Source organism: Lissotriton helveticus, chromosome 7 (genome assembly GCF_964261635.1).
Source record: "Lissotriton helveticus chromosome 7, aLisHel1.1, whole genome shotgun sequence".
NCBI classification, from domain to species: domain Eukaryota; kingdom Metazoa; phylum Chordata; class Amphibia; order Caudata; family Salamandridae; genus Lissotriton; species Lissotriton helveticus.
Window position 1 is genome coordinate 1,084,778,499 of NC_136068.1, and position 17,131 is coordinate 1,084,795,629.

At 43.6% G+C, this 17,131-nt stretch overlaps 1 protein-coding gene across 1 annotated transcript in view; it reads left to right on the forward strand.

The window, feature by feature from the left end:
- CHMP6 (charged multivesicular body protein 6) overlaps positions 1 to 17,131 on the forward strand; it is a 102,587-nt gene that overhangs the window by 49,681 nt on the left and 35,775 nt on the right. Inside the window, exon 2 of the mRNA XM_078654112.1 lies at positions 1,932 to 2,041. Coding sequence (XP_078510238.1) covers positions 1,932 to 2,041 — 110 coding nt within the window. The remainder of the gene's footprint in view (positions 1 to 1,931; positions 2,042 to 17,131) is intronic.

Consider the following 17,131-nt stretch of genomic DNA (forward strand, 5'->3'; position numbering starts at 1 on the left):
TGATCATGCAAAGCGTTTATTGAGGGTGGAGTAGTCATGCAAAGGGTTTATTGCATCCTAATTGGTACTCTCTGAGGGTGGAGTAGTAATGATGTCTTTCAGACGAAAGAGATAAAGATATTTAGGGCAGGTAAGTTCTCGGTATTCAGATATCAATAAAGTAATAAAAGGGTGCCAGAGCTCAACATAGGAAGAGCTCTGTCCTGAAAATATGAGGGTCAGCCTCTGCATTCCTAATGTATACCAGAGGCGGTGATGCTACCCTTGATAAATAGGTATTCAGTCAGTGCCCCAATGTATCAGAATGTTCTGTATTGCGCCCCCTAGGGCCAGGCATATCTGTTGTCACCTAGGTGATTTTAGAGGGCATAAGTGCATTTTAGAAATATTACTAAGCATTTGTACCAGAAGCCATCAGAAAAGTCTGCTCCCTTTGAATTTTATTCTAGTTTGCCACAGCAAGTTTTGGAAGGAGCTTTTAAAGACACTATATCCTGAGTGAAATCCCTAGGTTATGATTAGGTTTCTCCAATATAACTCCTATCCTATCTGTAAAACCCATTATTGATTTCGCCTCCATATAGGTAACAGTGGTAGAGCAGGCCAGCTACAAACAAAGAATTGGAGTTTTAAAAGGCACCATGCCTGAATCTTGAGAATCCTTGGATCCCATGCCACTCCCACTCCATAGCACCATGGTAAATCTGTCTTATGAGCAAACTGTAATTGCATTCCAAAATCATGGGAAATTAGCCATCCGGATAAAACACATGTCCAGGAATACTCATCTTACCACGGTCCATTCACATCCCCGGGGCATAGAAGATGCAGGATAGCTGCTTCTAGCAAATTCCACATTTACCTAGAGACCCCCACTGCTGGGCCACCAGATAAGAGATATTTCACACCGTTTATCCCTCCACACAAGTGGGTCCATCACATTTACACCTGAGGCATTACAGAAACTTCCTCTCCAGTTTGAACTTCCCAGAAACCATTTCCTCCTCTTTGCCTTTGGGCTCAGCACGTCCATAAGCACAACTCGACCTTACAGGGGAGATACACGATTGAGTATTGCAGATACTCTGAACCACCACCTGCTTTGCGTCGCATTTCAAAACACACTTCAATTTGTCCCATTAGGGTGGACTTAGTCCGGTAGGCGTATGCTGCCCATTTACTGATTATGAAATTGAAAACTGATAAAAGTGGCGAAAATGCATTTGTCTCCAAAATCATTGGTTTCTTATAATTTTGTATGTAGAACTTCATAAAATATAACTGCTAATGACTTCTCTTCGCATGTTTACTTATGTGGTGCTACGTTATTGTGTTTTCAGTGTAGCACATACTCCTGCAAATCTGTGGCATGGCTCTGACTGAGAATACAAATGCTCTCATTACAAGTAGCCCCTTAATTCCCTTGTTAGCAGTCATGTTGGAGGTTTTTTTCTATTTTCACTCAGAGTTTTTGGCTGCTAAATGCAGTCCAACGTGAAATAAGGAATTATCAAGGGAACTGGAATGACCAAATTCCTTATTTCTTTTTGGCCCCTAAGGGTCCTGCTCGTAATGGGCTGCATTTTCCCCACCCCAAAGTTCCCAGTACCCTTGGCATTGGTAACTCTGGGAGTTGGGAAAATGTGACGTATTTCCTGGTTCACTCATTTGAGTCAAAACGGAGAGCTAGTAGTCTGCTGTAAAAAAGGTAGTTATCTGGGACTTGTGAAAAGTTGTCAGTTGAGGGTTAGTATCAAGAATAGGAGTCCGTTCCATAGGGTTGGATGCCAGAAAAGAAAAACTCTTGCTACCCATTTTCGAATTTTGGACTTGATGGCCTGTGGGACATACATGCATGCTCCTGAGGTGTGCTTTAGTCCACAATGTATTGTGCAAGTGTAATGAGACTTCCTGTGTCATTTCTCCCACAGCAACTCAAGCAGCAGCGGGATAAACTAAAGATGTATCAGAAAAAGATTACGTTGCAACTCGAGAAGGAACGAGAAGTGGCTCGGCAGCTTCTGCGAGACGGCAAGAAAGAGTGAGTGGCGGGCTCTAAAGCCTGATGTTTCTCCTCTGGGCTCCAAATGTTCTACTTGAAGGGCTGTGCAGTATACTTAGATCTGTCCCGAGTGCTCAGTCACTGATTGCTTGCAGTGATCTGCGGTAGAGTTCATCTAACATTTGAAGGTCTGAGGGAATTTGCTCCAGATATCTTTACACCTTTACTCTTCCTAATCTGCCTGTCATAGTCCTGACTCTGGATGTTGTCTATAAGTTGGCCCACAAGAACCTGTCATTTTGATACAATATTTCTCAGAAGTATTTGGCACTTGCAGAGCTAAAGTTATCCATCTGAAGTTCTGGGGAGTCAGTGGGTTATGGTTTTGTGGTACCACACTTATTTTGCTGAGTGGACACACTCCAAACTGCTATTGGGCATAGAAATACCAGAACACGTTTTAGAAAGGCACAGTCATGTATTATGTATTAGAGCTCTGGACATAACACAGGTTTGTTAAACTACTTACTAGTCACATTTCGTCTGAAAGATTTGTAATATTGTATAACAAGAGCATCCTGTCGATTTTAGAACTGTATGGGGCAGTTTCGAACCACAGCACATTGGCACAGCTCCTAGATTTGGACTTAACGTACATGTTACAGATTAATAGCAGCAAAGTACATTCTTCAGCGTTTACTCATGCATTCATTGTATTTTCAATGTGTTACAACTAGCACATGGTTTTGCAGTGCAGCTTGATGTCTAACACCCTGTAGTGAGATGGATGTGAAAATGTTTATCCTCTTCTGCAACCTACTATGTGGGTCACATGATTGGGTTGCACAGTTCATGAATAGCCTAGGTATTTAGGGCTTGTGAAACACTTAACTGTACTCTGTTCCAAACAGATGAGTTCTAGTTGGATGTGGTGTTAGCTGCTGTCTTGTGCACGCAAGAGTTGATAAATGTGACTTGCTGCCTATATTTAGGTTGAGTGTCAAGCATGGAGCATAGAGTCTAAAGTAGTGATTTCAACACTCCAGAGTAGGAGGTGAGCATTACAAATGCTGTGCTAAAGAAGCTTCCAATACATCGAGTATAGCTTGTGCCAGCTTGTAGCTATGCTTCTGCCAATATTGTACATGCTCTATGTATGCAGGTTAAATTTATTTGTGTACCCAAACTCAAATGCCAGTGGTATGTTTCACATTCCTGGCAAACAAACTTTGACAGAAAGAGAGGACCTAAAACACCACACGTTGAGCTGGTGCAAAAAAACATTGTATGCATCTGACTTACAAGTAAGATTTGAACAAGTCTTTACATTTATCCAAAGGAGGGCATGGTGTCAGTGGGGTGACTTGGACACTTTTGTGGTGATGGAGAAGGAAGCCTGTTTTAGAGTTCTTGTTTTCTTTATCTTTGAGGCATCTAGTTACCACCTATCTTTGCTATTGGTCGCATTTGGCCCGCCTGCATGAGTGGCCAGCAGCTATCTGTTAGTTGCTGGAAACTTAACATAATATCTAGATACAGCAATGTCCAATTTTGATACTTGCTTGTAGAGGTGTGTTTTTTTACAACTTGAGTTGCACATAGCACATTGTTTACAGTGCTAAGACTGTATTGGGCAGACCACAGAGAGCGTTTCTTCTGCTCTCTTAGGAGAACACTAGATATGTAGCTGCTGTGTGGAAAACCGAGGTAGTGATTGGCTATTTCATTTTCCACAGTAGATGAAGCTCAGTAGAATGTTTCTGCTGCAACGTATCCAGCTGTTGAGTGAATCCCAAAGATTTGATGTGAATGGCAGTGGCAGGAGGTGAACCTAGAAGAGCTAGAGTAGAGAACTACTTGTGGATGTTTACTGGAGATTCTTTGGAATGAACAAGAAGAAAGTTTGTTCTGTGTGTTTGATTTCAGAAAGGAGGAGTTTCTCCAGTTTTGTTTTTATATTTATTGGATATCTTCATTTCACACAATGAGGTCAATACTCAAAGATGCAGCTAGTAGTATTACATCATTTAGAACTAGAAACAATATAATTATTACACACATAAGTCGTGAAAGTAAGCGCTCAAAGAACCATGGATAATAAGAAGCTTGTTTTTAAAGTCCACCTGTGTAATGTGGTGTGATTATTAAGATTACTTTACATAACCATGATGTAACATACATTTATCCCTTCTAGTGGTGCACCGACCACCTTGCAGTACACCATTTGGGAAAGCAAGTCCTCTCAAACACCTTGTAACGTACTTGAAGTGTAACATACATTTCTGCCGCATATGGGATTGGGGGGGGGGGGGTGGACAATTACTCGCTAAATACGGATTTGCTGTGATGGGAATTTAGCACAACGTTTGCGGTTCAGGCCCCTTTAAATGACAATACGTCTCAGGCTGGTGCAGAGCTAGGAAAAGAAAAGGTTCCCTTATGCCATCAAACACACCTATTTGGTCATTCATTTCGTAGATTATCCGCTTACAGTCTGTGACCCTGGCCAGTTCAAATAATCATTGTAGGGTAGGGAGGGAGGGTTGTCTTCAGACCCTCAGGATACACACCTTGGCAGGCGCGAGGGTTGTTGCCAGCCACTGATGATTGTGCTTATTTAGTAGGGTCAGGTGCATTGATGGGTGAATAAACAGTCCTCGTACATCCAAGGTTGACGCACAGTGGTCCAGGATGGTTAGAGTACCAGGCACTGCTAGGTGAATTGTGGTAAATAACAGCTTCCAGCTCTACATCTCCAGCATAAGTCAAGCAGTAGGAGGCTATCACCATGTAGGTGTTGGTGGCTCCAGTACCAGCCATGTAGTAGCTTAAAATAGTGGAATTTCAGTTTGGCTTCCTGCAGAGGAGCATCGTGTGGAGGAAGGTGGACCAGTCTTATGCAGTGTAATCTTGTCTTAATGTGAGCTGCCACATTTGTTTTGTGCAATCTCTGGCTGGCATGGAAAATAAGTAGTGTATAAGTAGGTTGTATATGCCAGACCTCCCTCATCCATGGTTCCCCCAAGTTTCAAGATACTGACATATGGGTGAGTGGTGGACCTCTCCAGTATTGTTTCTAAGGCACCCTTTGAGGCAATGCGCCACTTGGGTAAAGGACCATCGTTGAGTCTTGGAAAGGCCAAACTCCAACTAGAGTATCTGGAAGGTTTGAAAACCAGTTTCATTGAACATTTGGTCAACTACTATGATCCCAGCTGACTTCCATGAGGGGCAGGATATGGGGTGGCCTCCTATGCATATCCCATGGCTGTGCCATATAGGGGCAGAGGCATGCAGCCATGAGCTGGGTTTCAGAAGGCTGTGCGCGGACTTCCATGTAACCAGCATGGCTCTAATCACTGGGTTGTCATTTTGCAGAGAATGGACCTTATGCGTATAAAGGACCTCTAGGGACCTATCACACTTCAAGAAATGTTTTTTAATGGTAACCCATGTGGGAGGGTCCGAGCTCTTAGTTATCTAGCAAGTTAGCTGTGAAGGGTAGTGGGCAATAGATTTAGTAGGAGGACACATGTGACCGGCGTAACGTTCCTGATTTAGTGTGGGTACCTATAGTTTATCCATTTGAAGTTGGAGGTGCATAACTCCTCAAGTTAACGATTTGATTGTTGAGTCAATTTGTGACAATAGGCTTTGGAGATCAAGACCAGAAGCATTCCAAACACAATTGAAACTCTGGGGTGATGACCATATTTACGGCTTACACCTGACCCCTGAGAGAGAGCTGGAGGGCTGACCATCTGTCAAAGTTAGATCCAGGTTTTGGCAAGTAGGGGACACATAGTCCTCTCTCAAGTGAGAGAGGATCTTATTTAGGTAGGTCCCGAGAAGCATCATTCCTTTGAACACCCATCGGATATTGTACCCTTCAATACAAGCTCTAGTTGAGCTCCACGACATAGGAATCACCTTATACTTGTCCTAGTTAACTTTGTAACACAAGGATTGAGAGAAGGTATTCAAGAGTTGGATTAGGGCTGGCAAGGAGTCTCTGGGCGTGTTAGTCATAAGGATGTCATCTGTTTAGAGAAGGGCCTTTATAGCGTTGCCTCTAATTGAATACCTTGTATCAGGTGCAAGTCCCTGATCGCCAGCGGTTCTAGGGCTAATAAAAATAGCAGGGGAGAAAGGGGTCAACCCTGTTGCATTCCTTGCCTGATTGGAAAACTAATTGTGAGGAAGCATCCTCAACAGAGCTGAGCCTCTGATGTCTGATATAGCCCAAGTACCTTATTGATGAGTTGCTGCCCCAAACCAAACCAATGGAGGACTTTAAACAAATATGACCAATCCACTTTGCTTTCTCCAAGTCAAGCGAAATGGCTAATGTCTCTTGTTCCATCCAATTCTGCACAGGCCTTCAAGTGTCCTGAGGTGGTTCCTGGAAGAGCGACTTGGTACAAACCCAACTGTGAAGGAGGTATAAGGGTGGGGAGGACCGTATCCAACCTGGTCTCTAATATCTTGGCCGGGTTTTGATATCTGGATTGATCAGAGATATGGGCCTGTAACTCCTGCAATCTAGCAGGTCTGTGCCCGTCTTTCAGCAGTAGACGTATATAGGCCTTGTTGGAGATGCTGCCCAGGGAGTTGAGAGATTCCGCTTCCTTAAAGGTCCCATGGAGCAGCTGGTGTACCAGGGGTTTGTGTGTTTCACAAAATTCCCCAGGAAACCAATCTTCCCCCAGGTATTTCCAAATAGACTGACCAAGGGACTAATAGTATGAGGTGAAGGCCTCCAAGAGAACCTCTTGGTGAGTTAGTAGCCCCCTTGCTTATTTCGGATGGTTGGGATCACCAGCTGTGCCTCCCTTTGCCATAATTGGAGGGCCAGCAATCTACTTGGTTTCGCATCCCACTCGTAGTGCCTACATTTGAGTTTTGTTAAATCTCTGTGTTGTAGAGGAACAATATTGGTTAAGAGTAAATTTGTATGCACCCGGAACTCGAAGCTTGGAGGGAAGTGAGGCTGGACATCTGGGGAGACTGGCTTGCAGACTCTCAATTATAAGACTTTGCGAGTCTGGACGATTATGGAGTACCACCGGTGACATTCCTGCTTCATGCCACACTGTCACAGCCGGTCTTTCATTTATGGGGCAATACTCGCAATGAGCCCACCACGTCTCCGCCTCTACAAATTTTTTTAACACGTGGACGGGGCAAACGTGCAATCACTGCGATTTACAACTCTCTTAGACCTGACTCGACATCCCTGTTGGCCCCACTGCGTGAGTACTGGGACACCGCACTGGCAGCTAACATCACCGATAAACAATTGACGCAATTCATAACTTACCCTAAAGTTATATCAACGAATACCAGGTTACACACAATTCAACTATCTCCACCACACGTACTTACCATATAGGTTGGCGCGTATGTATCCCACTTTGGTTGATGTCTGCCCCAGATGCCTGGCCCCGGAAGCCACATTTTCCTACTTGGTCTGGATGTGCCCTCGCCTCAGGACATTCTGGGATGACTTAGTTGGGGCATTGACGGAGGCAGCGGGCAACCCGATAAAACCCTGGGCTCCCCATTTTGTGTACGGAATAACTAAGCGCGATGCCCCACGTAAGAATCTTAATACATCTTTAGACCTGGCACTGGGGGAAGCAAAGTGCAGAATAGCTATGTCTTGGAAGTCTCAGACGGGCCCCACCATTCAATCATAACTCCTAGATCTCCTTACAGCACTTGATGCGGAACACGAGACACAATTATCCAACCCACCTAAGATACACTCATGGGTTAACCCCAGGCAATGGCAGGAGTACCTGACTGACATACAAACTAAGTTGCACACAGTAAATCCAGCTGCAACATAAAGCACACCCTTAACCTGCGCTTTTAATTAAAACAACGTGAAATCACTGCATATAAAGTACATCCTTATTGACTACATACTCACGTTTAGAAATGTATGGGTAGGCGATGAATTCACGAATGCACGGATCATGGGGCTCCTACCACCCCCTCCCCCTCTGGTGCCCCCTAAACCCGCACCAGGTCGTTTACATCCGATTGCATGTAACTAGAACTCAAACCCAAATATAAGGAAGACGAGATCGGAAAACTTGGAACAGATCAGTTTAATTGATGTGCATAGAAAGCCTAGTGCTTGTGATATAAATTGTCAATACTGGTTTAAGAATACTGTTATAAGATATTGTGTGGCACTCCACCACAGCTGCTCCTGTAACAGGTGCTGTAATACCAAGCATATTATGCTGGATAAAGTAGTTTAATTGTATAACCTGCTGAAAATCAATAAAGATTATTCAAGAGGAAATTTGTCTGCTTCCAACTTATGCCGTTTCTGGGCAGAAAAGGATAGATTGTACGCAGCTGTGGATTTGGTTGTGGCCTTTTTCATGCATCTCCTCTTATTCAGGGCTTTTGTTTTGAAGGCAATGTCTTACATAAAGAGGCCCCTCCAGGAAAACTTGCCCTGCGTCAGGGTGAGCTTACCGGGTGGGCATTTTCGGAATATTTTTGTGATGGCAGAGACTCACATTAGTAGACCCCTCCATGTAGCCTTGCCGTGTTTCTGGGGGAACTCACCGGGTGGGCATGGTCAGAATGATGTACCTGACTATCTGAGCTCTGTAGGTGCTTATATTCAGGGGCTTTGTAGTTGGCAGTGTTCATTCTCCATTTACTCTCAGTGGCTAATCTATGCCCTAAGTGGACGGATATCCTGATCTGGCTGTCTAAAATGGAATTGATTGCAATGTTCCAGTCCCCCTCCCCCAAGCCACGATTACTCTTGTGTCTCTAAATTGGGTGAGCAGCCTTGAAATATGTGCTTGCGGTGGAAGAATATGAGTGATAAGTTTTAACGGGGTATACCCTAAAACTATCTGACCTGGGTCAATAATTAGGTACTTATGAAAAAAAGGTCAGTGTCTATTTCTTTCAAAAACAACAAATGTCCAATATATACATTGCGTATCTAAGATATATTGACCAGTCCAGTATTCAATGCACATTTTATTTAGCACAGAAGTGAACAGAAACTTAGCATCAAACAATAAGTAATAACTGGGTAAAGGAGAAAATCAAATGGAGTGAAACCTATCCTATGTAAAAGAGATATATGGAACTGTTGATCTAAATTAGACTGTAAAGGTCCTATTGAGTTCTATTGTGATTGTGTTATGGTCACAACACCTTTACCCAGTCCCCACACTTATCCCATCACACCTATCCCACTTAACTACCTTTCTCTTTTTTCACTGAGAGTGCGCCGATATTTATGTAAATACCATGTCATAACTTTGATTGATAAAAGTTATATATGATCTTTTTTTAAAGAATACATTTATGTTTTTCGCCGCAAGTTTAATGGAATTAACAATTCACGGAACTTATTGATTGATGCTAAGTTTCCGTTCACTTCTGTGCTAAATAAAATGTGCATTGAATACTGGACTGGTCAATATATCTTAGATACGCAATGTATATATTGGACATTTGTTGTTTTTGAAAGAAATAGACACTGACCCTTTTTAGGTCGAGCGTCAGCAAAAGACCTATTGTCAGCCGTATTTGGGAATGTATACACGAGAGGGGCACGAGCGCAGATTTCACCTCGTGGACGCGCACGGCACCGTGCCCCTCTCGTGCCTCATTCCCATGCGCAAACACACTCACACAGCCACACTCACGCATGCGCACATACACAGCCACACGCATACACAGGCACACACACACACACACACTGCATACACACACGTAAACCCACGCGCACACAGACAGACACACGCACAGACACATTCGAACACACACAGACACACGCGCGTACAACCCCCCCCACTCACCGGGCTCTTTCGGCGTGTTCCGTGTCTCCTCCACAGCGCTGGTCTTCACCCGGGCCCCAGTTCCGTGTCTCCTCCGCAGCGCTGGTCTTCACCCGGGCCCCAGTTCCGTGTCTCCTCCGCAGAGCTGGTCTTCACCCGGGCCCCCTCCCGGGACCCGAGACTTCAGATGCCGCACTCCGCTTTGGCGCCGGGGTTCGAAGCGCGCATGCACGGGCAGCCCCCGCCCTCTCACAACGAGCAGCTGACTTTTCCCAGAGAAGCTTGTGTTTTACGTCTCATTGATAACTTCAGACTAACGCTTTTTTTCAGGTTTACATAACAGGAACTCGATCCGAAAGTATTGGAGCGCTTTACATGAGCGCAAGTTACGTTACCCAAGGCACATTTACTTTTTGTTAAACAGGGAGAGATTAAGTGATTTGCCCAGAATCACAGGATGTTGAGCTGACGCCGAGGGTCGAACCTGTTTACCCTGTTCCAAAATCGGCAGCTCTGGCTGTTAGGCTACATACTCGCCACTCTCCTGCCATTAAATATCAATTTCTTACCAGTGTCTTGGTTACCATGCCCCCAGCTACTTTTTGAATCAGAGGTGAAAGGCACACGCTGAAACAATCTCTAAATGTATTTTGTCGACTTTCAATCCGTGTATTCCCTTTGCTTTGCTACTGCGGAATAAGCCTCCTGCTATGAACTGACAAGGCCAATAAGCAGAGGTAAATTATCGCAATGGAGAATAAAGCCTAGGAAAACCAATCTAGACAAGGCATCTTCATTTTATTGACCATTGACCTCTAGCCACTCACGGAGTGGAGCTCGGCATCTACGTCACCACGCCGCTGCCCGGGTCACGGGAGATCAAGTACAGGGGAGGCAGCACAGCGTGCATGCAGCCCTGTAGTAAAACTAGCAGCTTTGAACCTGGAACTCTAGAGCCTCTCAGGTTTCACTTTTATGTGCAAGACCACAAAGGTATGCTGCCAGCAATAAAGCTGAACTGATTAGCCTTCCCCTTGATCAATGGTATGGGTAATGTTCAGAGCCACCTCCACTGCTGCTTGGGAAATGATCACCTTGGAGCAAAACACGCGCTCATTAAAAGTAAAAGTAAAGTTAGTATTATAATGTAATGGAGCCGGCTGGACCCCAAAACCCACTCTCCATCTGGAGGTAGTAGGGGAAAAATACAGATTTACCGAACTCACATTGGAAAGGATATATTTTTATTTTAACCGTGAAGTTGTCAAATTAATTTGTGCAGTTGCATTTAATTAAAAATATATTTAATTTTTGAAGTGATGAAAATCTGCAACTTTGTTAACAGGAGGGAATACAAATGCACTCATTTCTTTGCGTGTTTTTTGAGCAAATGCTAAAGGAAATTGGGATTGCATTTTGGAGTATAAAGTGCATTTCGTTACATTGTTTTATTGTGAATAGAAAACGAGGTCACTTCGTTTTTGGCAATCTATTTAATTTCGGTACAGAAGATCAACTTGGCCCTAGGCGCGGCATGGAGACAGCTTTAAATGACTCGCCAGCCTTGTGTAAAACAAAAACACCAAAAATGCATACATATATAGATACATACATAGAACGATTTTGGATCAACAGTCTCCATCCATTGATCTGTTTCCCCACCATTCCCTTCATTTTTATTTGCACGTTCAATCCCAGAACAAAATGAGTTTGAGCTATTGGCATTGTAAATGGCAATTCCTTTCATTTATGTTTTAAAAACCAATACGTAAATAAAAGGCATTGTCATTTACAATGCCAACAGCTCAAACTCTCACAAATGCGAGACCTATTGCATGCAAATGCTTTTTTCATATGCGGTGGAAGAATAGGCTGAGCCCAAAATTAGTGTGTTGGAGTGTTTTGATTTTAGCAAATGCAGATCTCCCGGGTATGTACTTTTTTGGAGCACTTTGGATGGGAAAGATTTGCTAAAGAGTATAGCAGCCACACATTTTTTTGTGCTGTTGTTTGCAGGTGGGTTGTCCGCATCTCTCGGGTGGTCCCACAGCTGTAGACAGCCTGCACTACCCAATTTCTCTTCACCTTATCAGCCTCCTTTGGAGCAGTTTGATATCTTGTGTTTAAGGTAGGCCATAATTCTGTGTTGTTTGACATAGCTTTTCAACCCGTTGACATTGACGGAGAGTATATTAACAGGGCTATGAGCAAGAGTAGTCAAAGCAATGTCCTTTCTAGGAATGTGAGGATGTGAACCTGTGATGGATTACGTTTCCAGAAGGCTCTATGAGATGTGGGTCCAGTGGCAGCGATGTCACTGTTCTGCAGGGGAGAAGGCTGATACTTGGTGTATCCTCTAGTAAGACACTGCAGCAGTGAGTGGTGGAACTGGAAGATGGGGGCATTGAGAACAACAAAGGGGAAGTGGACTTTTAACATTGTGTGAGCCAAGCTCCACCACACTCCAGGGGTGCATTCTCAATATATCTGATATAGATGTTATGAGTGTAATGTATATTTTAAACTGATTAGGGAGAACCCTGGGCATGCACTCGACTCACCCAGGATCCGAGAGAGCAGGTCTTAGTGAATTGGTTTCATCACTTAACCCTTTTACTGCCAGGGTGTTTGTACACCTCTGTGTAAGTGTTTTTATTCAGAAACAGGTGTTAAGAGATGTTCAGAGACGTGTACCTCTTTTATTTCTTTGTACACTCTATGAACCTTTTCTGTTTTTCATGTTCAAGACTGTGTTTTGATGCTAACCCCACATCAATATGCAGCATGACGAATGTGGATATATTTTTTGTTTTTCACAAATTTACTGGATATTTTGTGCCATTTTTCCAACTAGACCATTATAAATCCTTCAAATCTAACCGAGGAAATATTGCCATAAATGTCTGGAATGGGGCAATATCAAATATGGGATGGTTTTCCGAGGGAATGTAGCCTCAGAATGAATTAACATAAGCACAGATCACTAAATTATGACAGAATCACTGTTAGGGTGCACTGTTTAACTGGTGTTGGATATCAAATTTACAACTATATGAAAAGTATGAAGGTTTATTTTTTCCACTTCTGAACAAGCTAATACATCTATTGATGCTTCCCTGACCTCCCTTGCCGGTCTGGAAAATCTACTGAACGTGACCTTTGTCAGATTTACAGCAATATTTTCCTTCCAAATTGAGGTAATTCTCTCCAGAGTCCCTTGTGCAGAGACCTATCCAAGACAAGGTTTGCTCCATATTTATGTTCCACTTGGTCTGGAGCTTGGTGGTGTAAGACCTGTGTGAGTTTTTATGGGTGTGGGATTCCCACAAGTGACATGTTGGGTGAAGTTCATTTGTGATTTTTAAATTTTTTTTTTTTTTATAGTCCTCATTCACGTTCATGGTTTCTAGCTGGCAAGCAACCAAGCAAGGGAGAAAGGTATAAAAGAGTACAGTCGTGCTGCCTCCGTCTGAGCTGGCAGGGAGGGCGGGCAGGGAGTGGCAGCAAATTCCCAACAGCAATGACTGGCTCACACCAATCAGAATGCCTTGTTGCCCAGATGGCAGATGACACCCATTACCACCATTGCAAATGCCTGTCAGAGTATCGGGCATAGCAGGGAGAATGAACCATGGCTATGTAATCATCGGACCTGGGGGGGGGGGGAACAACCCCAGATTCAATGCGACCAATCAAACAAGTGCCAGAAAGCTCTCTTATCTTGTTTCCCAGCCCTGGCAAGGTCTAGTTTCGAAATTTGAAGGATTGAAGTGCACCAGTCATGAAAGGAAGGGATGGAAATATCCTTCCAATGCTTACAGATTTCTCTGCGAGCCGCCAGGATAGAATAGAACAGAAGGTCCTTGGCTGGACTACGAGTCTGGTCCACGACTCCAAAGATGACAATGCGAAGATCAATCACTACTGTAAAACCCAAAGAAGATGACAGTTTGCTGCTGATTGAGTCTCAGAAAGCTGCTAGGTGGGGACAATCAAAGAACATATGCGTATCCGGGCCCTCTTTTAAGCCACACCGTGCACAAGCCACAGGAACCCCCCAGGAAGAACTTGGAGAACCTCTGCGGGGAGTAGTATGCCCTATGCAGGGTGAAAAGATGGTTTCTACGAAGCCAGGCTGGTTTAACTAAGTCCCACAATACTTTGCAGGACATTAACCACAGGTCTTTCACATTCAGACCTGGCATCGATTCTCCCCACAATAGCTCAGTTCATTTGTGAAATTTGTAAAGAAAATGCCTTTTTAGGCTAACTGTATTGTGGTCACAGGTATCACCCCTGTAATGAATGGAAACCAATTTTCAATCTATACACTTCGTAAGGTGTCTTTCCTTGATGGCTCAGTCTCACCCCGATTATCTGGCCTGGAGAATGTGTTGAAGTGATGTTTATCAGATAACATTTTTTACCCTAAACAAATATGGGTGTCTACTTAAGCCTTCCTCATGCAGAAACATATCCCTGCCAAGATGTGACCCACATCTGTGTTCTCCTGTCCTCTGAATGTGAGGGTATAAGACATGGGCAGGTTTTCACTGAGGTAGAGCAGTTAACCACACCAGAGATGTTTTGGTATGGGGAGCTTTCATGCAGCATTTTGACCCATGGTCGGCCGGCACCAAGGGAAACCTACCAAGCCTTAAAATATATAAAAACTAGAATCTGGGAATGCAGGACACTTGTTGTGACCCTAAACTCCTCTCCCTGCAAATTCAAAAAATGGATTTAAAAAGTGCTAATTTCTTCAGTTTTTCTGGATCTGCTTGGAAGAACAAGAAATGGGTGAGCACGCACCCCAATCCTTCGTCACCACCACCTTGAAGCAGGTGGTCGGTGCATTGAACTGTGTGTTTGTGCTTCAGCAAGAGGACTGCCGCTGACTTGATATTTTCATATCTTAAGAAAATATTAAGGCAGCAGTTGTGTCTTTGAGTCTTAAGTTTTGTGCCTGACGTTATTTATATTTTTTTCTTAGGCTAAAAGAATATCTAAACAGTGTTTAGCTGGAGCACAGAACCATAGCTCATTCCTCTCACAATGTTTCTCCTGGGCAGAAAAGCATTGTGAAACGAAAGAGTTGTGTGAAATTGAATCCAGATGATGGGATTGAAAGGAGAGGAACAATCCTAGTCCCCTTTATTCCAATCTTCTCCTCTTGGTTCATACTTTTCTTGGTAGGGTGAGCGGAACTGGCTGATCCTCCCAGCTGCTCTCCCACCGCCATCCATACATCCTAAAAAAGGGGTTATGGCCAGTGGGAATGGCTAGGGAGTAGCAGGAGGCAGTGATAGCTGACGCTAGCCCCTCCTTTTGTTTTGGGGTGTAGGTGTGGTGGGGGTGGGGTGTTTTTGTTTGTTTTCAGTAGTTTCTCAGTGTCAAGAAAGGATTGGGCTCTGGCAGACTCCCTTTGCCTTCTCCCACAAGAAAAGGGAGCTTGCATCCAATCGTGCCAACAAAAACTGTTATATTTATTGAAAATCACACAGTTAGAGTTATGGTTGTTGCTCAAAAGGGCAAAACGAGTGAAATTCAGCTTTTTTGGTATCCAGGCCATACCATTAAGGAAGTCATCCGCCAAGTTTAATTTTTGGTGGTAGACTCCCCTTTTTTTTTTTTTTTTTTTTTTTTACAGTGGGTAAAAATACTGAATTTCATTTGTACATGCGTGATATATGCATGGCTGTCAACATTAGATATGGTGTGCCTTGCATACCATACATTTCACATTTCTGTCAGTCACACCCAAGATCTAGACACTCTTATACAACACCCTCTATACCAGAACAGACACACATCTCCGCACACCATATGCGCTAAGACAAGTAATTGTTCTATGGACTCAAATCTTCTGCAATCATAATATGCATAATGAATGTTAAGCAATGATTAAAGTTACCAATTGATGTATACTCTGTATGTAAGATGCAAAATCCAATAAAAAAAGGTTAATAAAACACATTTTCTGTGGGTTTGCTCTTTGGAGCCACTAATGGTAGTTTTTCCAGTGAATTTCATTGGTTTCTTTAATGACTCCCTTAGTTTCCAAACTGCTTTGCAAGGCCTTCAGTCTTGTACAGCAAGGTTGGTTACAGAGCTGCCTGGCCAACAGGACTATTGCCTATGCATACCCACTGAGTGGCTAACCACCTTTGTGCTCAGTGATTTGCCCACAGAGCTTCTTCCTTGGCGAGGTCCTGTTTTGTTTTCCTTTTTGTTTTAGGATTTGCAGGTCTTGGTACAGTACACCAATGTAACTCATGAAATGTACTAAAACAGGTTCTGCAAACCACAGGCTCCATTTTAGGTGTCAAGGTACTGTGAATCCCCAAAAAGATCCATAGACGCCATGACACTTTTAAATCTTTTTTTATTTAAGCCATGGAGGCTCCCATAAAGTGACCACCCACTAATACCTAGGACTTGGGGTGTGCTCACATTGCCTCATTTGGAGGCCTTTAACCTTTTCTTTCAGGATGCTGTGACAGTGATCTTTGCGCTGGAATGGCAGCAACAAGAAAAATGTTTTTCTTGCGGCCAGCGAACTAGAGCTTTCAGATCTGTGGTTCCACCTTTGAAACCGCAGAGTCAAACATGACAACAAGAGAAATCGGATTTATTTATTTTTATTTAATTTCTGGATATCTGCAGGTTAGATCCGCAAATCTTTTGAGATTGAAACAGCCCAGATTTAAAAGTGTAGTAACCCTTAGAAGACAACCAACACCTTTTCAAAATGCTTATATCTCAAATACTTAGCCAAGGATTGCTCGTCTTGAATACAGAAGAATGGTTGTTATCCTTGGATCTCCATGATGCCTGCTTCCAGTTTTTCTCTTACAGGGGTTACCCAAGTGTTTCTGTGGGGGTCCATGCACTACCAGTAAAGATCTTGCCATTTGCTCCTAGTGTTTTCACAAAAGTGCTGACAGATGTAAGGACATCACTGAGCTAGTCGGGAGTCCAAGTATTTCCATTCTTGGACATATGGCTGGTGTCCCCGATGTTGGTCGAATTGACTCTCTGTTGGGAGGCTATTTCTTATTTGGAGTGGGTATAGCTAGGGGGACTGTTTCTGGTGACTGCCCATTTGGCAGGGTCCCTCAACCTGACAACAGATGCTGTCCGTCGCCTCTTGCTGGAGGACGATGGTTGAGAAGTACACCCCAGAGTGATGGAAGTTATAATCCCCAGATAGATAGGGGTATCCATCTGTGGATCTCTATTCCACACCCCAGAAAAGACAGCTTCACCACTTGTGCATCATACGCTTCACTCTGAATGGTTC